Source organism: Musca vetustissima, unplaced genomic scaffold (assembly GCF_032173495.1).
Source record: "Musca vetustissima isolate MV318-11 ecotype Yass unplaced genomic scaffold, APGP_CSIRO_Mvet_v1 utg19228, whole genome shotgun sequence".
NCBI lineage: Eukaryota > Metazoa > Arthropoda > Insecta > Diptera > Muscidae > Musca > Musca vetustissima.
This window is the reverse complement of record NW_026879637.1, coordinates 178759-203978: the sequence shown is the minus strand read 5'-3', so window position 1 is coordinate 203978 and position 25220 is coordinate 178759. Positions and strand designations below refer to the sequence as shown.

The following is a 25220-nucleotide window of genomic DNA, read 5'->3' as shown; positions in this document are numbered from 1 at the left end:
GCTAATATTAAGTCCTCATATATCTGTCAGCCGGAATATAAACACACCGAGCAGCCACCCACCCAACTACCCACCCACTTGCCATGGAATTTGGGGATGAAGGCGTCACTATTGCCACCGCCATTAGTGCATCTTTACATTTCCATTTCCACTTCCATTTCTCTTTCGATTCAAATGTTTATCACCACCACCACTACGTAATGTTCGATTTGCTTTTGGAGGCCTTGATCTTTGCCTCTCTCTCTCTGATCTATTTGCATCTCATCTTACCTGACGTTTTGATGCTGTTGCATGAGTGTTGGTGTTATGCAATGGTGTTAGTATCCCAACAATAATCCTACATTTTATTTCTCAATCTCTAATGTTCAGGAAATAGAGAGAAGAAACAGTATTTTTCTTTTATTTCCCTTTATTTTTTCCAACCTTATAAAAGTCCGTGTTTTCTCTTTCTCTCAATGGAGCTCTCGTTCTCTCTGCGATATGTCCCTGTATTTATATATTTAGTATTTGTGGCGAAAGTATTTTATTTTGGAATATGTATGTACGTTTGTGTATGTGAGTGTAAGAGTTCACAAACAAATTTTATATTGCAAAATATCTATGTTTTATATCGTTTAATTTTCTATATCTGTTCATACATACACACATATATGCATATACGTATTTTGATCTTTATAAATACACATATTATATTGGAACATACACACATCTACAAACATTTGTATTTTATTAAAAACAAAATAGCCTTTCACAGATAATACAAAACGGTATTTTTAAAATTCTTAAAAAGCAACAACACAAACAAAATAAATAATAAGAACATACAAATGATATCTGTTAAAAAGAAATGAAAGATTTTTAATATATTTATTGATTTTAATTTATTAATAATAATTATTAACTGATTATACGATGTTCCTTTAATTATGTGTTACATGTAAATGGCACACTTCAACATTTATGAATTAAAGTCTTACAAAACCGTTTCCACTCATAATCATTTCGTTAAAAAAAAGGGGAAGGGAATTATTTTGTCCTGTAACAATAAAAGACCGGAGGTGAATTAATTTCAAAAAAAAATTGTTATTTTAATGCCCGAACTACTGACCTAATTTTGTACAGCGCTATTCGTATCTTTTCAAATAAAACTTTGAAAAAAAATTAAATAATATTAAAACATTTTAAAATTGGCATTTGTAAATATGAGCGTTCTTATTTTCTATTTAGATTCTAATTAACAAAGCCTGTATGTATTTATCAAAACCTGTATATTTATATAAAATGTTGAACTTTCTCTGAAATAATTCAGTTGTGTTTTAATGTTTTTTTTAATGTATGGGAACTAAATCGAAAATAAATTTCATATATAGAAGAGTCTTGCAGTTCCTGTAATAAAACAAATAATGTTACTTTTGTAAATCTTTCTTCATAGGTTTGGACATTTAACACTCGATTCTTTAATATACCCTCCACCATAATGTGGAGTATACCCATAAAATGGAATGGGTAATAAATGCCGCATAACATTTTCAAAAATAAAGATGTGGTGTTGGCGTTTTCAGATTTAATATTATGAAAAAAAATAATAATTTATAGATAAGGGAATTGTCTCAATTTTTGCTTGGACCTAAACTAAAGCAACTCTACAGTACAAACAGATGAGTTCTAAAATGTTAGTTATTTTATCGTTATAATTACTATGTTTTGTTTCTACACCTATTTCGATTCTTATTGATTATTTTTAAATGGATTTTATTATTTCAATTTATTATTTCAAAATGGCTGGAAACAAATGCCGTACTCCGATAAAACTCCGATACGAGCTAAGGTAGCAGGACTACATGCCCGGAAACTATCAAGAAAGTTCTTTTATTTCTGTAAAGAATCGGAAAGCCAGATTGCCTTCAGCAACAGCTCATATTAATTGGAATCTTATGCTCTCGGCTGAATTAAAGTTAATTTAAAAGTTAAACATTTAAGATATGAAAAAAAAATCCCGCGGAGGCGGGATACCCTGTACCCTGTGGTACAGGGTATTGTCTTTGTACATATGTTTGTAACAGGCAAAAGGAAACGAGATATACCTATGGTTCTTTTTGAGAATATGCATAGAATCACTTTCTGAGTCGATTTATGCATGTCCGTCTGGCTGTCCGTCCATGTTAAATTGTAAACAAAATCCTGGTCGTATTTGTTATCCGAAAGAGATGAAATTTGACACAGGACCTATTGAAATTGGGAAAAATCGGTTCATGGTGCATCAAAGAGTTAAATTTAAGCGGATCGACACGAAATTTTGCACATCGTACTGTGATTTAGATATAGTTCCCATATATACGTTCGTCCGGTTTTTAGCAAATGGTGCACCAAAGAGTCAAACCGATATTAATAGTCTGCGAATTCCCTTAAATAGCACGTTCAAGAGCCCCAAAATAGCCTAAACCTGGATCGATAAAGCTCATCTTCGGACATGCAGACAAGAGACAACTTAATGCAAAATCTTGGCGATCTATCTCGATTCGTTTAGAGGCTAGAGTGATTACAACAGAAAGACCGACCCGTATAATTCGTCATTGAATTTTACCCTGATCAAGAATATATATACTTTATGGGGTCGGAGATGATTATATCGATGAGGTCCAAATAATTGTCCTTCAAAAATGCGAGTTCTTGAATAAAGCTTAAGTGGCAAAGGGTATCATATAGTCGGCCCCGTCCGACTTTACTACTTTCCTTACTGGTTCTTGTATGGAGTTCGATATATTTACAAGGTTTATAAAGCATTCATTGAAGGAAATATACCGCATGTTTGGGTGTTTCAGCTTGACAATAACCTCCAAACATACACCGCAACATGTAAAAGATTGGTTGCGGTAGTCAACATACTAATGATGGGGCATAATAAATGTCGTTGATAGCAACAAATTATAATTTGGTTTTTATCTCGCAGCTTTCTTCATATCCTCTGCTGCTCATTTTCTAATTTCACCTATTTTGGGCGTGATTGTTCTGAATAAAAATATGTGGTACCCCTTACCACATTCCCCGCCATGAAATTATTAAAAAATATTATTTAAAATCGATTAAATGATCAAATGATTTAACTTTTATGCCTTAAAAAGTCGCCTCCTCTGACTTATGAATTCTAAAATTATAATATGAGTCGATTGTTTGATTCCATTTATTTTTTGAAACATTTGAGTTTTTTGTGATTGGTTTCAAAAATATTGTTAAGTGTTATTAATTTTGTTTGTGGCTTTGTGTCCTTAAACATGTTAAAATGTATAACGTAATAACGTATAATAGAAAACCAAGCTGGGTATCAAAACCTAAAAATAGACTTAAACCACAAAATAAACGAATAATATAAAGCTAAATAACAATATGACCAAAAGCTAAATATTCATTTAATAAATGCAAATAGATTACGTAATTTTTCACAAAGATATCTAACAATATTGTTGAAAATGATTCAAGCTACTTAATAAAATAATCCTAATTCAAGCAAACATTAGTTTTCGCTCCGGTTTTTTTTTTGCGGCATATTTTGGCTGTAGGCGTGGTAAAGATATACTTCTTGGTTGTTATTCCTAATCAATTTCACTGTTTTTTTTTTAACACACCCGAAAAATGTATCCAAACTTACACGAAAACTCAAAAATTGTGAACATACAAGCATCTATATGTTTACATTTTGAGAGGCCAAGAAAAAAGAAAACATTTGATATTATAACACAGTACGTCCAGAAGAAGAAAAAAATCTTCACCGTTTAAATCCCATTAGTCTATAAATAATTCAGACCAAACAAACAGTTTTACATATCCCATACCCCGAAAAATGAAAAGAAATGGATTTGTACATTTCAAGAGATAAACAAGAATGCACAGCATGCAAAAATTGGTATTTTCATAGGTTCTTGAAATGTGTATATACATATGTATGTACACATATTTTGTTCACTTATCTCTATTAAAAATATATGACGTCAAATAAAATCAACTGAAAAGCATAACAAATGTTTGTGTTTTATCCGAAATATAAATAACTTTGATAATAAGTATATAATTTCGTATATATGTGTACTACAATCATATATAAATTTAAAAGCATTGTATTAAAAAAAAACACATGTCAGTTAGTGAAGATTTTATGAGACGAATCGATTTTGTATTCCAAAACTTTAAAGTCTAGCCCAAGATGTATTTAAATAAGGTGCATCTCTATTGGTATATTCCCCTACAGCAAAAATCTACTAGATTTTATCCAAGATTTTGACCCAATTAAATGAATCGGAATATATATATCTATATATATATATATATATATATGTTTATTATATATAAATATAAATATACAGTACAGTGTTAGTTAATTTCAAGGATTAACATCAATTGAAATTAAGCGAAATTATTTACAAAACTTGACTTCTAAGCTAATATTTCGTAGTAAAACCTTGTATTTCTAAAACAGTTTTACATTTCCGCGACATTGACTCCACCAAATTCTGACACTTTTTGTTCGGTATAGAATACCATGCACCTTCGATTTGTTCCCATAATTTCTCCTTGTTGCTTATTTTTTGTGATGTAACCTTATCCTTCACTAGTATCCACAAAATTTTTTTCGATTGTACTGCCCATATCATAACATATACCCATTTGACGGGCATTTCCCATTCGGCGTAAGATAGCATCACTTCACTAAGAATGCAGCAGTACAAATTTGTATCCATTTTTTCGTTGAACCAATATATTGGCCCCACTCCATACCAAAAAAAGCATACATATGTTTTCAGGGCGTCTGACCCAGACTTTTCCATTACTGCCAATTATATTTATTTTAGATTCATCATACAAGAGTATATTTCGCCATTTTTTGACAAGTATCGGACCTTTCCACTTTATATGCCAACGATTTTGCAGAAAATGTGTTTTAAGTTTTCAATTTACATAGAACAGAAGAAATTCTATAGTGTCTCAATCAGAGTGTGTAAGAGATATTCATATGCATTTTTTACATAACATAGTTTCTATTTTTATAATGGGACAATCCTGGACGTTCTTCCGTGACAATAACTTAATGTGATCATCGTTTTTAGCAGACGTTTTCGATGTCTACCACTTAACTCTTAGCATATTATTTTTTTTTTCTTGTATGCCAAATTTTTGTGATCTGCCAATAGATTTTTGCATTTTGGCCTTGGCTTTTTAAGTTTTGTTTTTTTTTTCAATAATAGAACGCCCAGTGTCGTTACAATATTTGCTCGGCCCATATTTTTGGTATAGAAAAAATTTGTGAATATGTAAATTTAATTTAAACTTGTCACATTTCACGATTAGAAGTTTTTCTGATAGGTTGTTACTGTAATTTACCGTTGATCCTATTTTTTAATAGTTTTTTTTCATGGTTACATGTGACATTTATCATTATCGACCATTTGGACAGATCTTACATTAAATTTTGCAAATCTATTCTACAAAACAGGTAGATTAGCAACATACTAATGAGGTACTTCCTGAATTTTAAATATCTCTTAGATAAAGGAAGAATACCCAATTTTTTGACCAAGGTTATATAGGTTAAATGGAAAACAAAGTAAAAGCCAAATAAAAATGCGATCAATATTTCAGCCTCTTCCCCAACATATGTATATTTACAACTTTGTCGATTGTTACATGCAATTAACCCAGATAAGGCCGGAGAATTTTGCTTCAAAATCATAAAATAAATTTTAAAACGTTATTAGTACATTTACATTGTACCGGATTAAGTTAACCCAGTAGGTTATAATTGTCAATTCCATTACATATTTGTCTAATACATCCTCATAATGAAGGTTAACCCCTGTAGAAAGTTCTAATGTACAAGTCGTTTAATATAAGTAAGTTATTGACCATATTGGCTTTTTTCATTACATTAAATGAAATAAATGAAATATGTTATTTACAATTAGTTTTTTTTCAACAAAAAAAGGAGACAACAATAAAATATTATAATTTATAGAAATGCACTGATATAATGTTTTTTCTAGCAGTGGTATTGCCATTTTTTGTGTTCTTTTAAAAGTACGATGAGTTATTTTTGACAAATAATACATGAAATTAAATGTCCTGTCACTTGTAATAAGGCAGAGTAGCTCAACAATATTTTTCCCATTTCATGCCAGTTAATATATTTTGAAGAATTTTTCAAATTTGTTTTTCAGTTGTATTATTACAAATAATAAAGCGAAACTATCAATCTTTTCAGAATGCAATATAAGAATGTGTACGTGTATAAATATCTATTAAGACAAAAGCAAAAACAATTGTTGAATTTATTTTTATAAAAACTATATATATGTTTTCGTTTTTTGTTTATAACACACAAAATCATAGTGCTGGGAACCATAATTCCAAACAGTTTTTTTTTTATTTCTAAACATCTCATCATAGCCATATTTAATTTTAGAAACTGTGTTATATTATATACAGCGAATATTTTGAATGGGAACTGTTTTCATAACAATACACACTCCGAGCATACACACATTCGTATATACACGTATAGATTGATTTTTTAAAGCAGAAAAAAGTTGAAAAAGCGCCTTAACAATTCAAGTTCGTTTTCTCGTGTGTTGTCAAATTTTCTAATATTTTATTATTTTTGTTTTTTTTTATTTAATAAAAATGGATAGTGAACTTGTTCGAGAAAAAGTTGCCTTATTTGGCATTAATGCCAAACATGACCATGTCATTTAGTGCAACAACAAATTACAAATCTTAGAAAACTTTGTATCTCACAAAGGGGAAATTTGTAAAGCGTTCACTACTCACCGTAGAGCATTTTCTGATTTGAAAATGATTATGAGTCATATTCATTTCAATTCAAGTAAATGCAAAACTATGATGTTCTAAAATAATTTTATTATTATTTCTAATAACGGAATCAGGCTGTCGTTTATGTAAGCCTGAACATATTTGTATACAATCAATTAAATTATAGTCAAATAATGTAGTCAAAATTTTGAAGAAGTAGGGAGGCTTCTAAATAAAAAGTGTTTTATTAATAAGGTAACAGTATGTACAAATTATTTCTTTTTGTTGAGTTATCAAGCAAACCTTTGTAGGTGAGTGAGTTAGGGGCAATGGCAATTGTATTTTTAGTGGCACATTTTAAAATATAAATAGTAAAACTATTACCAGCCCGTGCTGTTGACAGATTTATACCCTCAAAATATGGTGACAACACTGATGTCAATGTTTCAAAAACTAGTATTAGCAATGTTTATTATGGATTTTTGCGTTGTGAAAATTGAGACCATATGTGAGGAGGAACCAATAGGAATGGACCTACTAAATCTATATTTACAGAAAATCTATTTATTTGAGACAGATTTCACGATTTATTATATTATTATCATATTGTTACGCCATATTTTGAAATAGAATTGACATCGCATTAATTTTATAAAAGTATTTCTTTCTTTTTTTAATCCCCAAAATAAAATTGGAAAACATTAATGAAAATCTATCAACGTTATATTTCTATCGCTTCCACATATTTTCTCTAATCGAGCCACTGTCACTTGCATGTGAAACAAATATGAAACTGCTGGAAATTGCGAATTATTCTATGAAGGAAGATTAACTGCTTCAAACATTTAATTGTACCAGTTCCAGATAGAGGGCAACGTATTGATGCAGGAAGCTTAAATGTTCCCGGGGAACATACCAAATCAATTTTTCTTTTATTGTTCATTTTATTTCTAATATTAAATGCAATACAACACTAAATCGATGCTCAGTATAAATATTAATGTTTGAAATACACGCAGGATTTACTATTCGTTTTATATATGTTTAACATAGAGTTGACCCTATGCAGAGATGTACCAGAGGAAGTTGCCGTAGAGTCCATTTTCTAATTTAATATAGGTTTGGTCGAATATTACAATGTGGAATCAATGGATCAAATCTGTTTCTTTAAATGCAATTTACATGATTTTTTTTAATGTAGATCATTTGTGGAGCAGGCATCGGAAGAAGTGGACCAATGGGTACCATCGTCGGGCTAGATCTTGGCTTGGCAAAAGTATTACTATTTCCACAGTTCGTATCAAATTGGCCATTCTATTCGCTTTATATTGGATTAAAAAAAAATTAACGTATGTGGGAGAGTTACCAGAAGGAGAAAATGTTTACTCTTTGTAGGGGGAGGTACTATTTTCCATCATTTATGTACTTAAATTTTCCATCATCTACTATGTGCCTCTATTGTAAATTTGTGGGTTTGTTAAAAAATACATTTTCAAAGTCTCAAAATAAAATTGATAACCCTGAATGCAAATCTATCAAATTTCCATTTTATAGCTTCCACATCTTTTCTCATATGTGTAACACATATGAAAATGGTTAATTATTCTATGAATAAAGATTAACTGCTTCAAACTTTCCCATCAAACAGATTGAGCAAATTGAATATAGGAGGACATTTAATAAAGAACAATTTACAATATTATTCGTACCAAATTTTCCTGTTGGATAATATTTAAAAAACATAATTTATCATATTCATTTTGACACGAGAATTACGGTACATTTTATAATTGTACCACGGTTTATTACTAATAATATATTTAATAAATCCACTTGATTTATTAAATCTAATCGACTATTATGACTTTAACTATTGATAGCGTTCTATCTTCTAATGTCGACTTATGTATCCCTAAGTTATTTAACCTGTTTTGACAGCTGATCGATTTGCAGACAGCTGTTTGGTTGGTTCTCGGATAATTTGCTTTCTCCTCAGTTTACAGGGTTGTAATTTGAAAAACAATGAATATGAGCTACCCTTAAATATGTAAACAATGTGATGGTAACTCACCATCTTCAGGGGGCTGCTGGCTGGACTAGACTCAGAGACATTAGACAGGGAGAATGCTAAATGTTTTGTAACTACCTTGCCTTTCGTAATATCGTCGTCAATATAAACAAATAGACATCAAGCAAAATACATATAATAGATTTGTTACACCGATTGAGATTCGATTGAGCAATAATAGGAGGTATGTTATGAACATTTAAATATATCCCATTGTTCTTGTGTAAATACTTTGAACCCAAGGTTCATTCAGAATATTTTCGTCTAATAGACATTTTACTACAGTATTACATTCATATGATAATTGCCTTTTCAGTTTCAGCAGAGACGGTCAAAGATAAAGTTTAATTTCCAAAAGTGAAAGTTTCAAACATGACCGACATACAGCGCATTATACTCATAAGTGGAAAGAGGAAATGTGGGAAGGATTTCATATCAGAAAAATTAAAACAAAGGTACGTAATCAATTTTACACAGGACGATTGTTTTCATGTTAGCATTTAAGACTAGGTGACCGGTGTCAAATTGTTAGGATATCGGAACCAATAAAATCGGAATGGGCAAAAAAGATGCAGCTTGATTTAAAAGAGCTGCTAAGTGATGGACCCTATAAAGAGAAATATAGAAAAGCCATGATCGATTGGAGCGATGAAGTTCGAAAGCAATGTTATGGATATTTCTGTAAGACTGCAATGGAGAAAGGTAAGCAACCACATTGAATTGTTTAAATTGTACTTCCATGCAATAACTATTTCACTTCACTGTATTGTTTTTCATATTAGCCAATTCGGAAATTATAGTTGTAAGTGATGTGCGCAGAATGAATGACATTCGCTATTTCCATGAAACATATGGCGACAAAGTTGCCTGTATGCGCCTTACGTGCCCCGATTCGATTAGAATTGAGAGGGGATTTGTATATACACCTGGTATAGATGATATCGAGTCAGAGTGTGGGCTAGATAACTACAACAAATGGGATCTGGTGTTGGAAAATGACAATAAGCTGAGTTCGGATCATTTAATTAATTTAATTATTGAAAAATTCTCACTATAATGTTATTTAGGTTATGGCATTTTTTACCATAGTATTCCAACATCAACATTTCATAAGGGAATTGCATAGAATTAAAAATATATATGCGATTTCTGCAAATATGATAGAATTAAAAAACACCAAGTATTTTTTATATCGACAACACTTTAATAGGAATAAGAGAGTTAAAAAACTTAAAAACGCATGTAACCTATATATACACAAGAAATCAATTTATTTATTAAAATATATATATTAAATGAAAATATCTTAATCGAATTGTACGCATATCATGTGTTCAGTTTTAAAATTTCTAAATTATTTTTATTAATAAATATTTTGAAGTCCTATGCCTATAAAAATTATATATGTTGTAACATCCATGGCAATTCGTAGCCTTGGAAAATATATAATAATTTGTTTAATTTTTTGAAAATATGCCTTTCGACATACATAACATTTTATGGAATTTATTTGAAATGGATATATGAATTCCATATTAAAAAGGTTTGGCATTATCAATTTCTCAAATGAGACTACCTTCCATAATTATACCATATACCATGACTTTTATTGGTTGTAGCTCAAATCGATTAATTCATCTTCATTACACTCTACACCAACTCAAAATCTACAAATAATTAATCAGCGACATTGAAATCAAGATTAGTGCATACCACCATTCTCCGAGAACGACATTTCAAGAGGCACCTTGAGCATGTTCAAAAGTGTTATCAATCCTAAGTGGACAGCGACTATGAAACAGCTGATCACATATGTCGTCTCACGGTATATTTAACAAGGTAGCCGCAAAAATGTTGCTGTAGTGTAGAAGCAAAAAAATTAAAAAACAATATTATAAATTAAAATCTCCGAATTTTGAAGAGCTTGTTTGGCAATACTTTTATTAACATTTTCTACAAGAATCTGTGTAAAAAAATTCTATGAATGTGTTTGTTTTGGCAAAATATTTTCGACATATCAAAATACAACAACTGATGTTTGTTGTAGAAATTCGCCGATGCGGCTACCTTATATATCTACCATGTGTCGTCTCGTTTGTTTTCACTTCATTTCCATGGTTGTAATTTGCGCAAACTGAAGAATGTGATCTGCCCTTGAATAAGACGAAATGGGTCGAAAATGAGCTCCAAACAGCGTGGAAAGGGTAATCGTCGTGGTGGAGGAGCTTCCAACCAAAAACAATATCGTAATGTGAAATCTAATCGGAATTGTGAACGATCCTTTGCTCAAAGAGAGAGCGAACTTGCTTCGGATTCTGATGATACCAGTTCATCTTCATCGGAGCATGACATTGAAGGCCATGGAACCCAACCAGATTTCCCCGTTGCAATGTGGGACTTAAACCACTGTGATCCAAAAAAATGTTCCGGGAGGAAATTAGCACGTTTGGGGTTGATTGAAAATCTTCGCCTAGGACAGAAATTTGCGGGACTTACCCTATCTCCTGTGGGTGTACACTGTGTGAGTCCATTGGATAGAGAAATTCTTCAGTCTTCAGGGTGCGCAGTTATCGATTGTTCATGGGCAAAGCTAGATGAAACGCCCTTTTCAAGGATGAAAAGTCCACATCCACGCCTTCTGCCATTTCTTGTGGCAGCCAATCCTATCAACTACGGCAAACCATGTAAACTGAGCTGTGTGGAAGCAATCGCTGCAACTTTATACATTTGCGGATTTCGTTCGGAAGCCCAGTGGTACATGGGAAAGTTCTCGTGGGGTCATTCGTTCATAGAGCTTAACGAGTCTTTACTAGAAAGATATGCAGCTTGCAAATCCAGCGAAGAAATTCTTGAAGTGCAAAACAGTTACATCAACGAAGAGCAAATTGCCCGAAATCAACCAAAAGATTACAAGGAATTTTACCCAACCAGTAGTAGTAGTTCAGAAGATGACGAATAAAGTATCAAATTTCCTAACAAAACATACATGCAACATAATTATCAATACGTTTCATTAAAAAATGACAGAAATTTAACATATTTGGACACTCTACTACGTTTGAAAGACCGGACAAAAGAAACTTCGTTTCGTCCTAATAATCCAAATATCCATATATATCAGATATTGTTTATTTTTTCATTTCTACTGATATTCTCCGATAAAGAAAATAATATAAATTTAATAAAGATCTTTACAGGTTAAATATATGATTGGGGAAAATAATAAGATCTAAAAAAAAAAAAATTAATATGGAACCTACTAAAATCATTGTGTGTGGCGATGATATTCTGGGGTAGCATTAACAAAACTCGACATGCTAAAGAATGTAGCACTATTTTTTACCAAATACTTTAGAAAATCGTGTAGATGCACGAGCAGCAGCTGCATAGATTTCTCATCTAGGTCAGAATAGCCCAACATTGATCCTAATTTTACAAATAAACGTAACAGGTGGAACGACCCGTACAGTTTGGATAAAGGAATATCTGGATATTGCTGCAAAATATCTGCATACTGTGGACGTTCAAATTTGTACAGAAGCTGAGATCCCAACATAACATTGAAGTATTCCACTACTCCATTGAGAACGTCTGTAATGGCTAGTTCCTTGCCGGCATTTGTTGATTTTGCTGATTTTTTGAAACTTATGTACTGGTCAACGATATCCTGTACTGTTATTTTTGCGGGTATATCTAGAAGTTTGTGTTGCCTAGTTATAGCATCCCAATCGTCTGCCAGGCATTGTTTCAATTCGTCGGGGATTTTTATTTTCACTTCAATTTTTGAAAGGAAAGTCTCTTCACTTTCAACGCATGGGTCCAGCCGAACACTTGTCTGAGATGCCGGATTTACAGTGCTACTGTTGGCCAATGCAGCCGGGGAAGCTGCAGGAGCTCCCGGGCCTGATGTACTTGATGCTGCTGTGCTATTCGCCGTAGACTTGTCAGAGGAGCTAGTTGAAGCTCCCCTCTTCTTTTTTATAATGGGTTCGTCTTTGTCGTCCTTTATGGAATCTTCCCGACCACTGCCATCTTTTTTGGATTCTGTGGTAGCGGAAGCCTGCTTAGACCTATTCCCCCTTCCGGAAGAAGCAGTTGCTGTTGCAGAAGTGTTTGCCAACTCTTTTGATGGAGTTGAAGCTCTAGATTCACTGCCACCACTACTGGTTGCACCGCTCTCCTTCGAATTCGTGCCAACGGTCTCACCTTTCTTACCTTTAGCCGTATCTGTAATATAAATCATGATAATCCGATTGTAATTATTATAATTTGCATTAATCTACTCACTTTTTCTATTCTTTTCCTTTTTTGCATCGTGCTCCTTCTGCAGTTCCTTCTGTCTTTGTAAATTGGTTTCGTTGTATTTTAAAACTCGATGTTCCGGCACCCACTCGTCCCAACTGTAATAGAATATATGTTTTAGTGGGCAATTGGAGGTACTTAATCCACTTACTTTTTGTTCCATCCAGCATAGTGAACGAAATACTTCAGTTGTTTGTCCTTGGTGACGGTGCTCTTTAAAGCCTTGGCCTCATATATTAACGGCCCATGGAAGCAGAGCACTTTCTCGCCTAGAAATATGACAGTTGTATTGTGCGGCATTAGCAGCATATAAAAACCAGCTACTTACCTTCGGCGAACTTAAATTTTGGCTGCATTTCAGTTGGGGACGTTATTTTGGCGGATGTTTTGTTTTCTTTCCAAGAGAAGACCTATTCCAAACAAAACTAACAAAAGCGACCAGCTGCGAACGTTTGACCTGCGGGAAGTTAGCTACGTTGCCAACTTTCGATAACACATTTTTTTTTATCGAAAGTACAGGGTGTTGCAAAAATCCCAAATTCTAAAGACCCATACTGAATAGAATTTCAGTAGCGTGATTCTAGCAACTCTAGGAACTTTAGTAAAAAAGATCAGGGTCCAAACTAGTTTTATTGACCTTTCTCCCCACCCCCCTAATGTCTTACTCAAGAGAAAGATAGTTTTATAACCTTTGAAATGATACCCATTTTGTATTTATATTTCCATAATTAGGTTAATAATCCTTACCCCTGAAAAAATTCCAATGATAGTTGAGAATTAGCTATGAAGGACGGGGGTATTTTCGTAACTGTGGAACCCCATGCAGCTGTGGTGAAGTTGGCAATACCAAGAAAATAATTGGCAATTTTTCGTTATTTTGTAAACAATTTCTGGGTTATGGTCTGTTCGCGTGCTGCAAGAATCTACTAAATTTTACTATTTTCTTCGATATCATAAAGGAAAATTCGTTACCGTAGTAAACAGTAGTAGATTCTTGCAGTACTGAAGCTCGATGGTTACTAATAGTCTGGTAATTAATCCTTCTAAGACTAAGGCTATTACTTTCCATCTTAGAAACCGTACGTTCCTTTGTCATCAATTGCTTCTCAATGGCTAACCGATAGAAATTGTTCACTTTCTTAAATGTCTAGGCGTTGTTATTGATTCATATCTCAATTTTAAAGACCATATTAATCTCATCGGTAATAAGGTTTACTTCATTTCAAGAAGGCTATACTGCTTAGCCTTCTTTAGCAATTGAAGCGCAAAAAAATATTTTAATTAATTTTTTAAGAATCGCTTTTAGGCAACAAAGCCCAAAAGGCCATTAATAGTTAAACTATACAAAATAAATGTTACATGACCATAATTCCAGTGTTTTTTTTTAACAAAAATTGTGCATTTTAATTATTTAAAAAATATTTATTCGGTATACAAAAATATCACTCACAATCGACATTTTTTTGCATTAATAAAATCTGTATTATATTATTCACTGACATTTCAGTGAAATGAATTTCCAAAAAATTGAAGGAGCACCACAGAATATGTCATTTGTTGCTCCAAAAAGCGTCACCGGTTTATTTTTTTTCTTGGCCATCTCCACAATAGACGTATAATAAATAAACGTATAATTTCCGTGAAACAAAATATGTTAATTGACTTTATATTTTCTTACTGATCTTGTATACATTTGTTATAATATGTATTTTATTCATGGTACAATTATAAAAGGTAACAGCAAATCCCAGCTGATTTGATTCCAACGTAATACTAGTGTCAATATGAATTTGACAAATTATGTTTTAAAAATCACCCAACAGGAAAATTGGGAACGCATACAATTTGAAATTGTTCTTTATTAAATGTGCTCCTGTATTAAATTTACTCAATCTGCCTGCTGGGAAAGTTTGAGGAAGCAAATCTTTCTTCAAGGAATAACTCGCTATTCCCAGCATTTTCATATGTGTTACACATATATATGGCAATGGCTCAATTATAGGAAAGATGTGGAAGCGATAGAAATATAAATATGATAGATTTTCATTCATGTTTTTCAATTTTTATTTTGAGGATTCGAAAATATTTCATTTTAAAAATTAAAAGTAATTTGATGATAATTTGTTTGTTTGTTTACATTTTTCTGTCAAATGAGTTGACACTAGTAGAACTTACGACAACAAATTTCCATGTGGTTGTTGTATCGTTTTTTGTACAACAACACTTGCTGTTACCTTCTATTATTATACCATGTATTTTATTAAATAAATACATTTAAAAATAAATTTTATGGAGTTTAAGTATTATTATTATTTTTCTTTTTATTTTGTTAAATAGAACGTTTTTCATTTAGTTTTGGACTTTTGGAAAGTGATTGGGGTAACGTACAACAAAAGCTCTTACGACAACCACCGTCGCCGTTCTCCGCCGTTCTCTTCTATAAGTAACATTGGTTCTTTTCCATGGTACAATTATAAAAGGTAACAGCTCAGCTGATTTGATGTGTGAAGTTATACTAGTGTCAATATGAATTTGACAAATTAGGTTTTTAAAAATTACCCAACAGAAAATTTTTTTAGCATAAAATTCGAAATTGTTCTTTAATAATGTCCTCCGATATTCAATTTACTCAATCTGCCTCCTGGGAAAGTTTGAGGAAGCAAATCTTTCTTCATGGAATAACTCGCAATTCTCAGCATTTTCATATTTGTTACTCATATAAGTGGCAATGGCTCAATTAGAGGGAAGATGTGTAAGCGATAGAAATATAAAATTGATAGATTTCAATTCATGTTTTTCAATTTTATTTTAAAAATTCGAAAATATTAAATTTTTCAAATAAATACATTTTTTTTTTTTTGATAATTTGTATGTTTGTTTACATTTTCAGTCAAATGACGTTTACACTAGTATTACTTACAAAAACAAATTTCCATGTGGTTGTTGTATCGTTTGTTGTACAACCTTCTATTATTATAACATGGTTCTTTCCTAAATCTTCGAAATTCTCTGTGGAAACATTGCATATTCTTAAATTTATCTTAGTGGCAATATTGCCGCACCACGAATACTCACCCTGCACTCTGTTAATTAATAGGGTGACAATAAGAATGATTCCATTACCAGATTGGTCGATCCATGCCCACTCACACGTCTTGGCGTCATTTCAGTTCTGTGATATGGCATCACTTTCTTGATTTTGTAATACATAAAAATATATAAATGGTAGTTTGCCCGAACTACTATCAAACAAAATCGTGTTTACGGTTTATGTCTGTGGTGTCACGGAGTCATTTTCCAATAAAATGTTTATTAAATCAATTTCAATAATTCTACACTGTATTTATTGTTTTTATTTTCCATATTATTTTATAGTGGTAGGGATTAAAAAACTCGTTTTTATTTTTAGGTATATCACCAACTGCACTCATATTCCATGTAATGTATCGTGTTGCCACAGCACATTTTTTTGAGTTTATCGTATTTCGAATGCGAGCTGTAGCCACATTATATCCGTTGGCCAATTTCAATGCGTATTGACCGATGCAGTAGAAATGAAGCTTTGCCTAGAATCTAAATAGAAGTTTGTTGTTTTTGTATCATTTTTATTTGATATGTAAATTTTGAATATGGAAATTACATTACTTTGTCGTATACCATGCGAATAAAAAAATTCAAATCTATCCGACCGAAACATAATATAATGGTAACGCTGTGTGGTCGCCATTTTGGCAACTGAACGTACAAGGTGGCAACATTAGGCTGTAGAAACCAACGCTGAATTTTCCTGAACTTTATTTGCTTGCTCTCAAAGTAAAATATTCCCGTTAAAGTGAATACTTTAAATATCCAGCATCTGGTTGATGATAAGAATTTACAAGGATAAAAGTGTCTCATCCTGAACAGTTTCACTTAAGTATTCGGAACTCGGAATAGCGTTGTCAAAAATCTCAAAAGTATTCCATCGACGCAAAATAGAAACAAACAGGACTTCGCCTGCCACAGTACCGCCCCGCCAAATTATTGCAGACAGTAAGTGGTGGAGGTACAGTCAGTGCCGCTGTTCCCGACAATACCCGGAGAATTCGACACAAGTACGGTAATAGGAACAGCAACATTGTACTCGGCCTCACTTGCACCCCCGGCACAGCACCATGGGTGAAATCAAGTCTGTAAAAGTGGACAACTGGGGGGTTTTCTTCCTCCAGAAATTGCAAAATTTCTTCAACAAAACAGATTACTGTGATCTGACCTTACAATTCCGGGATAATTCGCAGCTGAAAGTGCATCGTTTGGTACTAAGTGCTTGTACAGATTACTTCAATGTTTTGGAGCAGACGTGTGAGGTGGTGGATGATGCCATCATCATGCCAAATGGATTGCAGGCAGATGTGGTGGTTCCAATTGTCAATTTCATGTACACCGGCACCCTTGAATTCGAGCTGAAAATGTACAATCGCCTTCTACGCACAGCCAAGGACATGAATATGACAGTCTTGCTGAAACTACTGGAAGCCCATCGGCGAACAATGGAAATGCACCCACAGAAAAATCAAGCAGTAAGTAGCATTGAGTGCTGCAAATGAATCGAAGATTATTTGATATTTTCTTTATTTCTATAGCCTTCCAGTCCTAAGACAAAGCGTAAAATAATTCCATCATATGCCGCAGGTTCCGGTACTCAGACTAATGTTGGTGGACGGACTTTAGTGCAACCCACGGCGAAGCGCATTATTGTTAGCGGCAACAATCCACCACAGCAGCATCGTATGGGAGCTTCTTCAATCACTTATCCACGCTCTGCAACTGGCAATGTAGTGTCTGGAACTGTACCGGTAAAGCAGCAAATTGGATCTACAACCTTTACGCGTATCAAACAGGAAGCAGAGCACGAAGGCGGTTATACATTATCCAAGAAGTCGGTGCCGCAGCAAGCAACGCCTTCCTCGCCATTTGAACAATTGAGAAAGGGATACACAAATAACAACAAGCGGCCCCCAACTGCAACATTTGTATCTCCGCCTGCTAAGAAGCCCAACATAGAAGATGTGAAAGAGTTTGCCGAACAACAACGCATGCGAAAACAAATTGCAGCGGAATTTGGTGATGATGGAGACTACGATGCTGGAATAATGGATGACGACACCATTCACAACGATGACGATGATGACGACATGGCTACGACCACGATGCCTTCTCCTCAACAGGCACAGCAACATAAAAATACTTCTACAGCGGTCCAGACATCGTCTACACAGCAACAACAAACGGAAGATCCTCCGGGCACAACAACAATAATAGTGAAGAATGAAGGACCCGATAAGCCACCCACAATTGTGGTGAAGGATAGTTCAAATTCGAAAATGAATCACGCCAAGATTATATCGGAAGTTCTGCGCCAATATCCGCACTTGGTCAACAGCAATAAGAATATCAAGTTGAAAATTATGCCGAACGCTGGGGGTCAAAGCCAAAAGGTAATTGTGAAGAAGGAACCTACTACCGAATCTGATAACGCGAATGCGCCAACTGTTGCACCCCAACAGACAAAGATTGCAATAGGCGCAAAATCGGATCCAAAGGCAGCTTCAGCTGTACAGCCAAAGCCCAAACAGCAAACTGGAAATGCAACAAGCGTTACTTCGTCTGTTGACCAGACCACAAATAAAACAGCGGACTCAACAACAGGATCTGCCGCTGCAGTAGCTCCACAAGCGGCTCCTGCCCAGAAACGTCGCATCGATAGCAAAACAATGCACGCTTTAATTGCCTTAGGTGCTGAAAATACCACCGGCCCTTGGTTATGCTTACGATGTGGACGCAATGGCCATCCAATCAGCATACCTTCGTATCGTGGTTTCAGGCGCCATCTTATAAATACTCACAAGGAGACCATAGACCCTGCGCTCTGTGAGCATTGTGGTTGGCGTTCGTCCAGCAAACGGGAGTTGCATTTCCATATGCAGTTGGAGCATAAAATTCGAACTAACCTCTACATATTCCCCGAATGCCAGCTATGCCAGCAAATGTGCATTGATAGTGACGCTTTAAATCAGCACCTGATTGACAGCCATCCCGACGAGAATAAACAACAGTGCATTTACTGCAATAAGATCTTCCCCGAGGAACTGCAATTGTATACTCACATGAAAACGTTCCACAAGAAACAAGCGCTAGAGGATGGTATAATTGATTATTCCGACGACGAAAATGTCAACGCTCCGTCTGTATTTCCTCCTCCGAACGAGGATGAGGAAATGTTAATGGAAGAAGAAATCGATGCTCAACAAGATTCGGAAAAGAAAGTAAAAATTCTATCGGACATAAGTTTGCCCATCGCAAGTTCTATCATGAAAACGGATAGCTTCGCATCGGAAAATGTCACCGCAGGAGAGTCGACGACATCGGCAGCATCTGAGGAGTATTTGCAGGAACAGGGAGGGGAGCATATGGAAACTAAATTTGTTGCCGCCGATGGCAGCGAAGTCATCTTAACTGATGAGCAACGAAAGGAAATTTTGTCGCAGTTGAATCAGGAACACGATGGATCCGGCGTGGTAATGGTTCTCAATGAAAACCAACAGCTAACTACTACTGCTGAAACCCAGTCTGAGCAGGGTGCCATAAGCCACGATGAAACGTCACAGGCTACAACAGCCACAACCAATGACGACCCAGAACAAGACGATAGTCATATTTACAGTGAAATTAAATCGCAGACTTCTGAAGCTGTTCATGAAGATGAGGAAGAGGACACAGTCAGTCAGCCGCCTGAAGAAGACATACATGGTACGGAGGAGCAACAAAAACCTAAAGGAGGCAAGGTACATCACGACCAACAGATGGAGGAAAGCAAAGAGTCAATTGACGACTTGGAATGGGCCGAGAATTTAATATCTGAACACGAAATGGCGGATCATACTTCAGAAAGTCCCAAACCAGAGATAAGTACCACTACAGCCGAAGAGAAAATACACAAAGAGGATAAGGTAAGTGAGCATATGTTTGGTTAGTATACGTGAAACTGACTTGGCTAATTTTTATTGTAGAAACCAAAACAAGAAGATAACACAGAAGATGATATTAGTAGGAAACTTAAGGAACTTGCCGGTGAATGGTCGGAAGACGAAGATTTAGACGAGGAAATGGAAGAAAAAATGCCGGAGGAGAAAATGGAAGAAGAATGCTTAGACGATGATGTAAATAAGGTAGTCGATGAAGTGCCAGAAACAGCAGCTCCAGCCGAAGAAGACAAACAATTGGTTGATGAAGACATTGAAACAACAAATGTTGAAAGTAATGAAATTGAAAATGAAGATAAAGAAAAAGATAAGGATGAGGAGGTAGCAGAAGGAGAAGAAGTCAAAGAATCTGAAACTAAAATAGAGGATGATAATATTGCCATGGAGGAAGATGATGTTGATCTGGCTTTGAAAAATCTACACAAAGAGGGAGATGATGGTGTTAAAGCCGAAGAGGAAGCAATAAATGAGTCATCTGAAAAGGCAAATGAGCCCAAAACTGTAGAAGATGTCATAGGAAATATTGCAGAGCTGGAAAAAGTTACCGAAGAGGATAAGGAAACTGAAGTTGACGATACGGACAAAGATAGGATACCAACAGAAGAGGATAAGGTAACAACTACATCTACAAATGATGAGGCATCAAAAAAAGAAGATACCGAAGCAACAGAAACTGCACCTGATGCCACTGTTGTTAGTAACATCGACGAAGAGGAAAAAAGTAGTGTTACAGTGAAAGAGGAAAAAAACACTGCAGATTGTTCTACAGACAAAATTTCAGAGGACGAACCTCCTGTAGAAGACGAATTTTTGGCAATTTCGCCTGAAAAAACAAAAAATTTATCCCCAGATGAGTCTGCCGCAAGCACAACAGCCGAAAAAGAGCCTGATGCTCAGACTACATCTACAAAAACAGATCCCAACCCAATATCGTCGGAGGAGCGTGTCAAAAGTCTTATAAGTGAATGGGGTGACGACGATGACGAGGAAGAGAACGAAACAAACATAGCCACACCCAGTCTATAAGCACCAGATCTCTAGTTGCTTTGTAAGTAAACTATATGATCTGAATTCAAATAATCCCTTCCTGCACTAGGAAATATGCATGATTTTCGTATTTATATAGCGATGAAGGAAAATCTCTGCCCCACACACAACCTTACGTGGTATTCATTACATGGATTACTATTTAGTTCATAATATACATAAATATATTACATTTTTTCGGACACTTGATTACTTCCACGTATTTGTTCTTCTTTTACTTAACGTCCCCACCTAATTTCGTTTATCCATTATTGGCAATATTATTAACTTGTATTAAGTATGAAGTATCCGTAAGACACTTGAATATGTGAAAAATCATATTATTTGAATTGATTTGTATGTAGCAAAAGATGAAATCTTTGTTAAACGTATTTTTCTTTAATAAATATTTTTAACAAAATCCAAATTTGAATTTAACAAAGCCAACATATTACGTCTGTAGATTCCCCCAACGATAAGTATATTTTGAAATATTTAAAAATAGATAAAAAATAGGTGAGACAAAATTAAAGTTTTAAATTCACAGCGAAGGTATTTTATTCGAAGCCTTTTAAAAAGATTTCAGGATTGTACTGATTTCGCAAATACATCTAATTTATAAAGTAACAACAAGATCTTTAATAAAATACTTATTTAAAATGTGATGGATTGGCGCATGAACTAGAAATGGTTGGATGCATTTGCGAAATGTCCAATGCATAATATAAGAATATTTGTTTATTAGATTGTATTTCACTTAGCCAAAATTTAACTTTTTTTGTATATTGCTCCAACAAAATTCGTTTGATATTTATTCATCATCTAATGAAAGAAATAAAAAAATATGAGAATAACAATAATGATAGCATTGTTTTAGCACACTCACCATCCAGGTAATAATTTATTACGGCCATTGTCGCAAATCCCATTGCTACCGTTAGAAATTGAGCAAACCCAGCCACTTTACGTGTGGGATTTTGATGCCATCTTGCCTTCTCTCGAGGAATAACTTCACAGACAGTGACGTATAACAATGTGCCTCCCGCCAAACCTTGGATTACAGCCAAAGCGGATACTGGAAGTAATGACGTGGACATATTTACCAGCAACATTCCCAATCCAATGCCACCGACTGCACCCAAAGCAAAAACCAAAATGCCAATGATTTGCGATTTTGTACTTGCAGAAGGATTGGTACGAAATTCCAGACCGAGGCAGAATCCCATAACAAATTTGTGGCAAGCAACAGCTCCCAATAAAAATAGCACCTAAATAAATTTGAAATATTTTTAATACTTTGGAGTTTCAATTTTTCGTATTTTCCTAGGGATGCCTAGATATGTTACAGTCGAATTCGGATAAGCGAACGCCGGTTTATGGAAAAGATCGGTTAATTGAAATAACAAATTATAAAGGAATATTTCGGATTAATTTGCAAATATGTAATTTCACGTTTTTTCAGACATTGATTGAAAACTTCGTTTAGCCCTGACGAGTTTCGGTTATCCGAATCCTTTTAATTGAAAATTCTGCATAAGAGAAAAAATTTGCTGAAATTACGCGTTTTCGCTTAACCGTTTTCGACTCTATTACATTTTCAGCAGATTATTTGATAACGTGAACATAGTTTTATAAATAAGAATTTCAAATAGATAAATTCAGTAATTTTTACAGTTTGTCACTTTTATATTCTACGTAATGCGTAATTTAATACGCGACATTGTAAATTGTGTTTAGTACGAAACGCCCATACATATTTTATTATTTTTCCATAATGGATTGAAATGCACTTACATATTTTTGACACCATTTGCAACGAAAAGTGGAGGTTCTAAAAATAACCATATTTGTACCACTCAATATAATAAAAATATATTCAATGATAATTATATAGAAATTATTTATAACTCCATATCCAAAGTACGACTTTATAACTGTTTACGAAAATAAGAAAAACATCTATCGTTAACAAATAAAATAACGATTGTGGTTTGCTGTGCATGGGTAACAAATTGTGACAATGTTACGGAATAGCACAGTTGGAAAAATCCGATCAATCTAATTTCGAACAATATTGTATACAAAGTAGCCAATTTCTTTCGTAATGGCAAATTGATATTGTAAATTCAATCAATATAGACAACAATACACTTGATTGTTATTCATTTGGTTTGATGGGGACTTTATTTCTATTGTAGCCGATATAAGGTCCAACAATGTTGAATATGTTTCTCATACAAATACATCCTCCAGTTTAAAATAAAACTATATTGAGATTATAATACATACCTTTGTGGGTGAATCTTGTACACCTATTCCCATGCCTTCCAACGCAGAATGCACAGACAAGGCTACAAATAAGCCCATCGTTCCTGTCATTGATTGAGAACAGGGTTCTGTATGACTAGTGTGACAAATTCTAGCGTTTGCATCTTCAATTTCCTCATCATTACAGTGTGCATGACCAGCATGTGAGTGGGGGGCATGATGACGAGTCCTAAAAACAGAAATAGTTCAGATACAGCTTAACACAATAGAAATCCGTATTTACGTTTCAGTTAACAATGGTTCTGACTCATCATTTGTCCGAAGACTTCCATACTGGCTTGTACTGGGCGCCGATCCATTGTTTGTCGCAGCACCATTATGCGAATGGGAATGCTGAATAGCTTCGCCAAAGAAATAATGGATGAATTCGTCGATAAAATAAATAAAGAAAAAACCTCCGCATATTGAAATTTCCGCCCAGTTTGAATTGATCTGTTTTCGTACCTAAATATGAGAATATTACAAACATTAGTAGTGAACGTATTCTCATCTTCTTTAAGTACTTACTTCCGGTAAAATATGTATTATTGAAGTGGCCAAAAGAACACCAGCGCCAAAACATAACATCAACGACGTAATCAGTGGGAATCTCCGACTACTTCGTTCAGATATAAATGCTGGTAACATGCCAGAAATAAAACTACCAACACCCAACACAAACATGGCCAATACTTTCTCCATTGTACCGCTTCCATTCTCTCCAATTTCGGTCGAGGCATTTAATTCCCTTAGTTTCGGCCATATAAGCTCGTAATTTTGTGTTAAATTCATTTTGCAGCGGCGTTTATTTGAATGTCGAGGAACAAAATATGAATTGGCCTCTTTCTCCCTTAAGATCGATCAAATAACTATGATACGGCTGTGATACCGCCAGATCTAACGTAAGTTTCTATTCAGCTCCCGTATCAGTTAATCTCAGACTTTATTTACATTATGTGTGCTAATTTTGATAGAATAATCAAACAATACAACGTCGTCTTTTGTACATGCGTTTGCTTGGGATGGGGGTGTACATGGATTTGTTGGAAAGATCTTTTGTTTTTGTTATGATTTTGGGTCAGCCATATCAGCACAATCAGCTGTTTTTCTCTCTCTCCGTAAACATCCCAGTGGGAAAAGTGAGAACGTATTACATTGAGAATCGATTTAGTAATGCATTGTACTTATTTAATAAGGAAACGATGTCACAAACGCATATCGTTTCTTGTGGTTGTTGTATTTTCGATTACATATAACGCGACGGACTGCTCAACGCATGCTCGCCGATAACGATTGCTTTTTGGTTCACCTGTTAAATGAACTTTGGTGAAATCGATTCAACACAATAACCATTTAGCGTGGTTTTATATTTGCCGGGATCGGGATCGGTGTTGAGAGCCTCTCTCTCTCAGTGGTAAATTGTGAATTGTGTTGGAAAACATTGCCACAGGTAGGAACAAAAAAGTACGAAAAGGTACCTAAAATTCTACTTCAAATGATAATAAATCATAATTATCGAGAAATATTGGCCAATATTTATACCAGTTGTTTGCATAAATAATATATGTTATAATTTAAGCGTAAATGTATTCACGAATAATAAAAAATATAATTTTTGTTTTGGTACGTTTATGTCAATTCGTACCTTTTGTGAACAAAAAGTACGCTTATTACAAAATTAAAAATAGCGCAACTCT

The 25220-nt window shown here is 34.3% G+C and overlaps 5 protein-coding genes across 5 annotated transcripts; 3 read left to right on the top strand and 2 right to left on the bottom strand.

The window, feature by feature from the left end:
- Positions 1-9238: 9238 nt before the first annotated feature.
- Positions 9239-9923, top strand: LOC133324651 (phosphomevalonate kinase). The gene is made up of 3 exons (XM_061533484.1): positions 9239-9321; positions 9372-9568; positions 9649-9923. The coding sequence occupies exons 1-3, from the start codon at positions 9239-9241 to the stop codon at positions 9921-9923; spliced, it is 555 nt and encodes a 184-aa protein (XP_061389468.1).
- A 1122-nt stretch (positions 9924-11045) lies between these two features.
- Positions 11046-11825, top strand: LOC133324644 (18S rRNA aminocarboxypropyltransferase). The gene has a single exon (XM_061533478.1). The coding sequence runs from the start codon at positions 11046-11048 to the stop codon at positions 11823-11825; it is 780 nt and encodes a 259-aa protein (XP_061389462.1).
- Positions 11826-12131: 306 nt separating this feature from the next.
- On the bottom strand, positions 12132-13557 carry LOC133324642 (mortality factor 4-like protein 1). Its single transcript, XM_061533476.1, has 4 exons — positions 13497-13557; positions 13320-13437; positions 13154-13266; positions 12132-13093 (listed from the first exon to the last, which is right to left on the bottom strand). The coding sequence occupies exons 1-4, from the start codon at positions 13522-13524 to the stop codon at positions 12132-12134; spliced, it is 1221 nt and encodes a 406-aa protein (XP_061389460.1). The 5' UTR covers positions 13525-13557.
- Positions 13558-17293: 3736 nt separating this feature from the next.
- Positions 17294-21277, top strand: LOC133324650 (centrosome-associated zinc finger protein Cp190). Its single transcript, XM_061533483.1, has 3 exons — positions 17294-17727; positions 17791-20116; positions 20231-21277. The coding sequence occupies exons 1-3, from the start codon at positions 17323-17325 to the stop codon at positions 21214-21216; spliced, it is 3717 nt and encodes a 1238-aa protein (XP_061389467.1). The 5' UTR covers positions 17294-17322; the 3' UTR covers positions 21217-21277.
- Positions 21278-22027: 750 nt separating this feature from the next.
- Positions 22028-24234, bottom strand: LOC133324649 (zinc transporter ZIP1). Its single transcript, XM_061533482.1, is given in 4 exon segments — positions 22028-22038; positions 22097-22484; positions 23506-23988; positions 24052-24234. Coding segments are annotated over 4 exon segments (1056 nt in total). The 5' UTR covers positions 24226-24234.
- Positions 24235-25220: the final 986 nt, after the last annotated feature.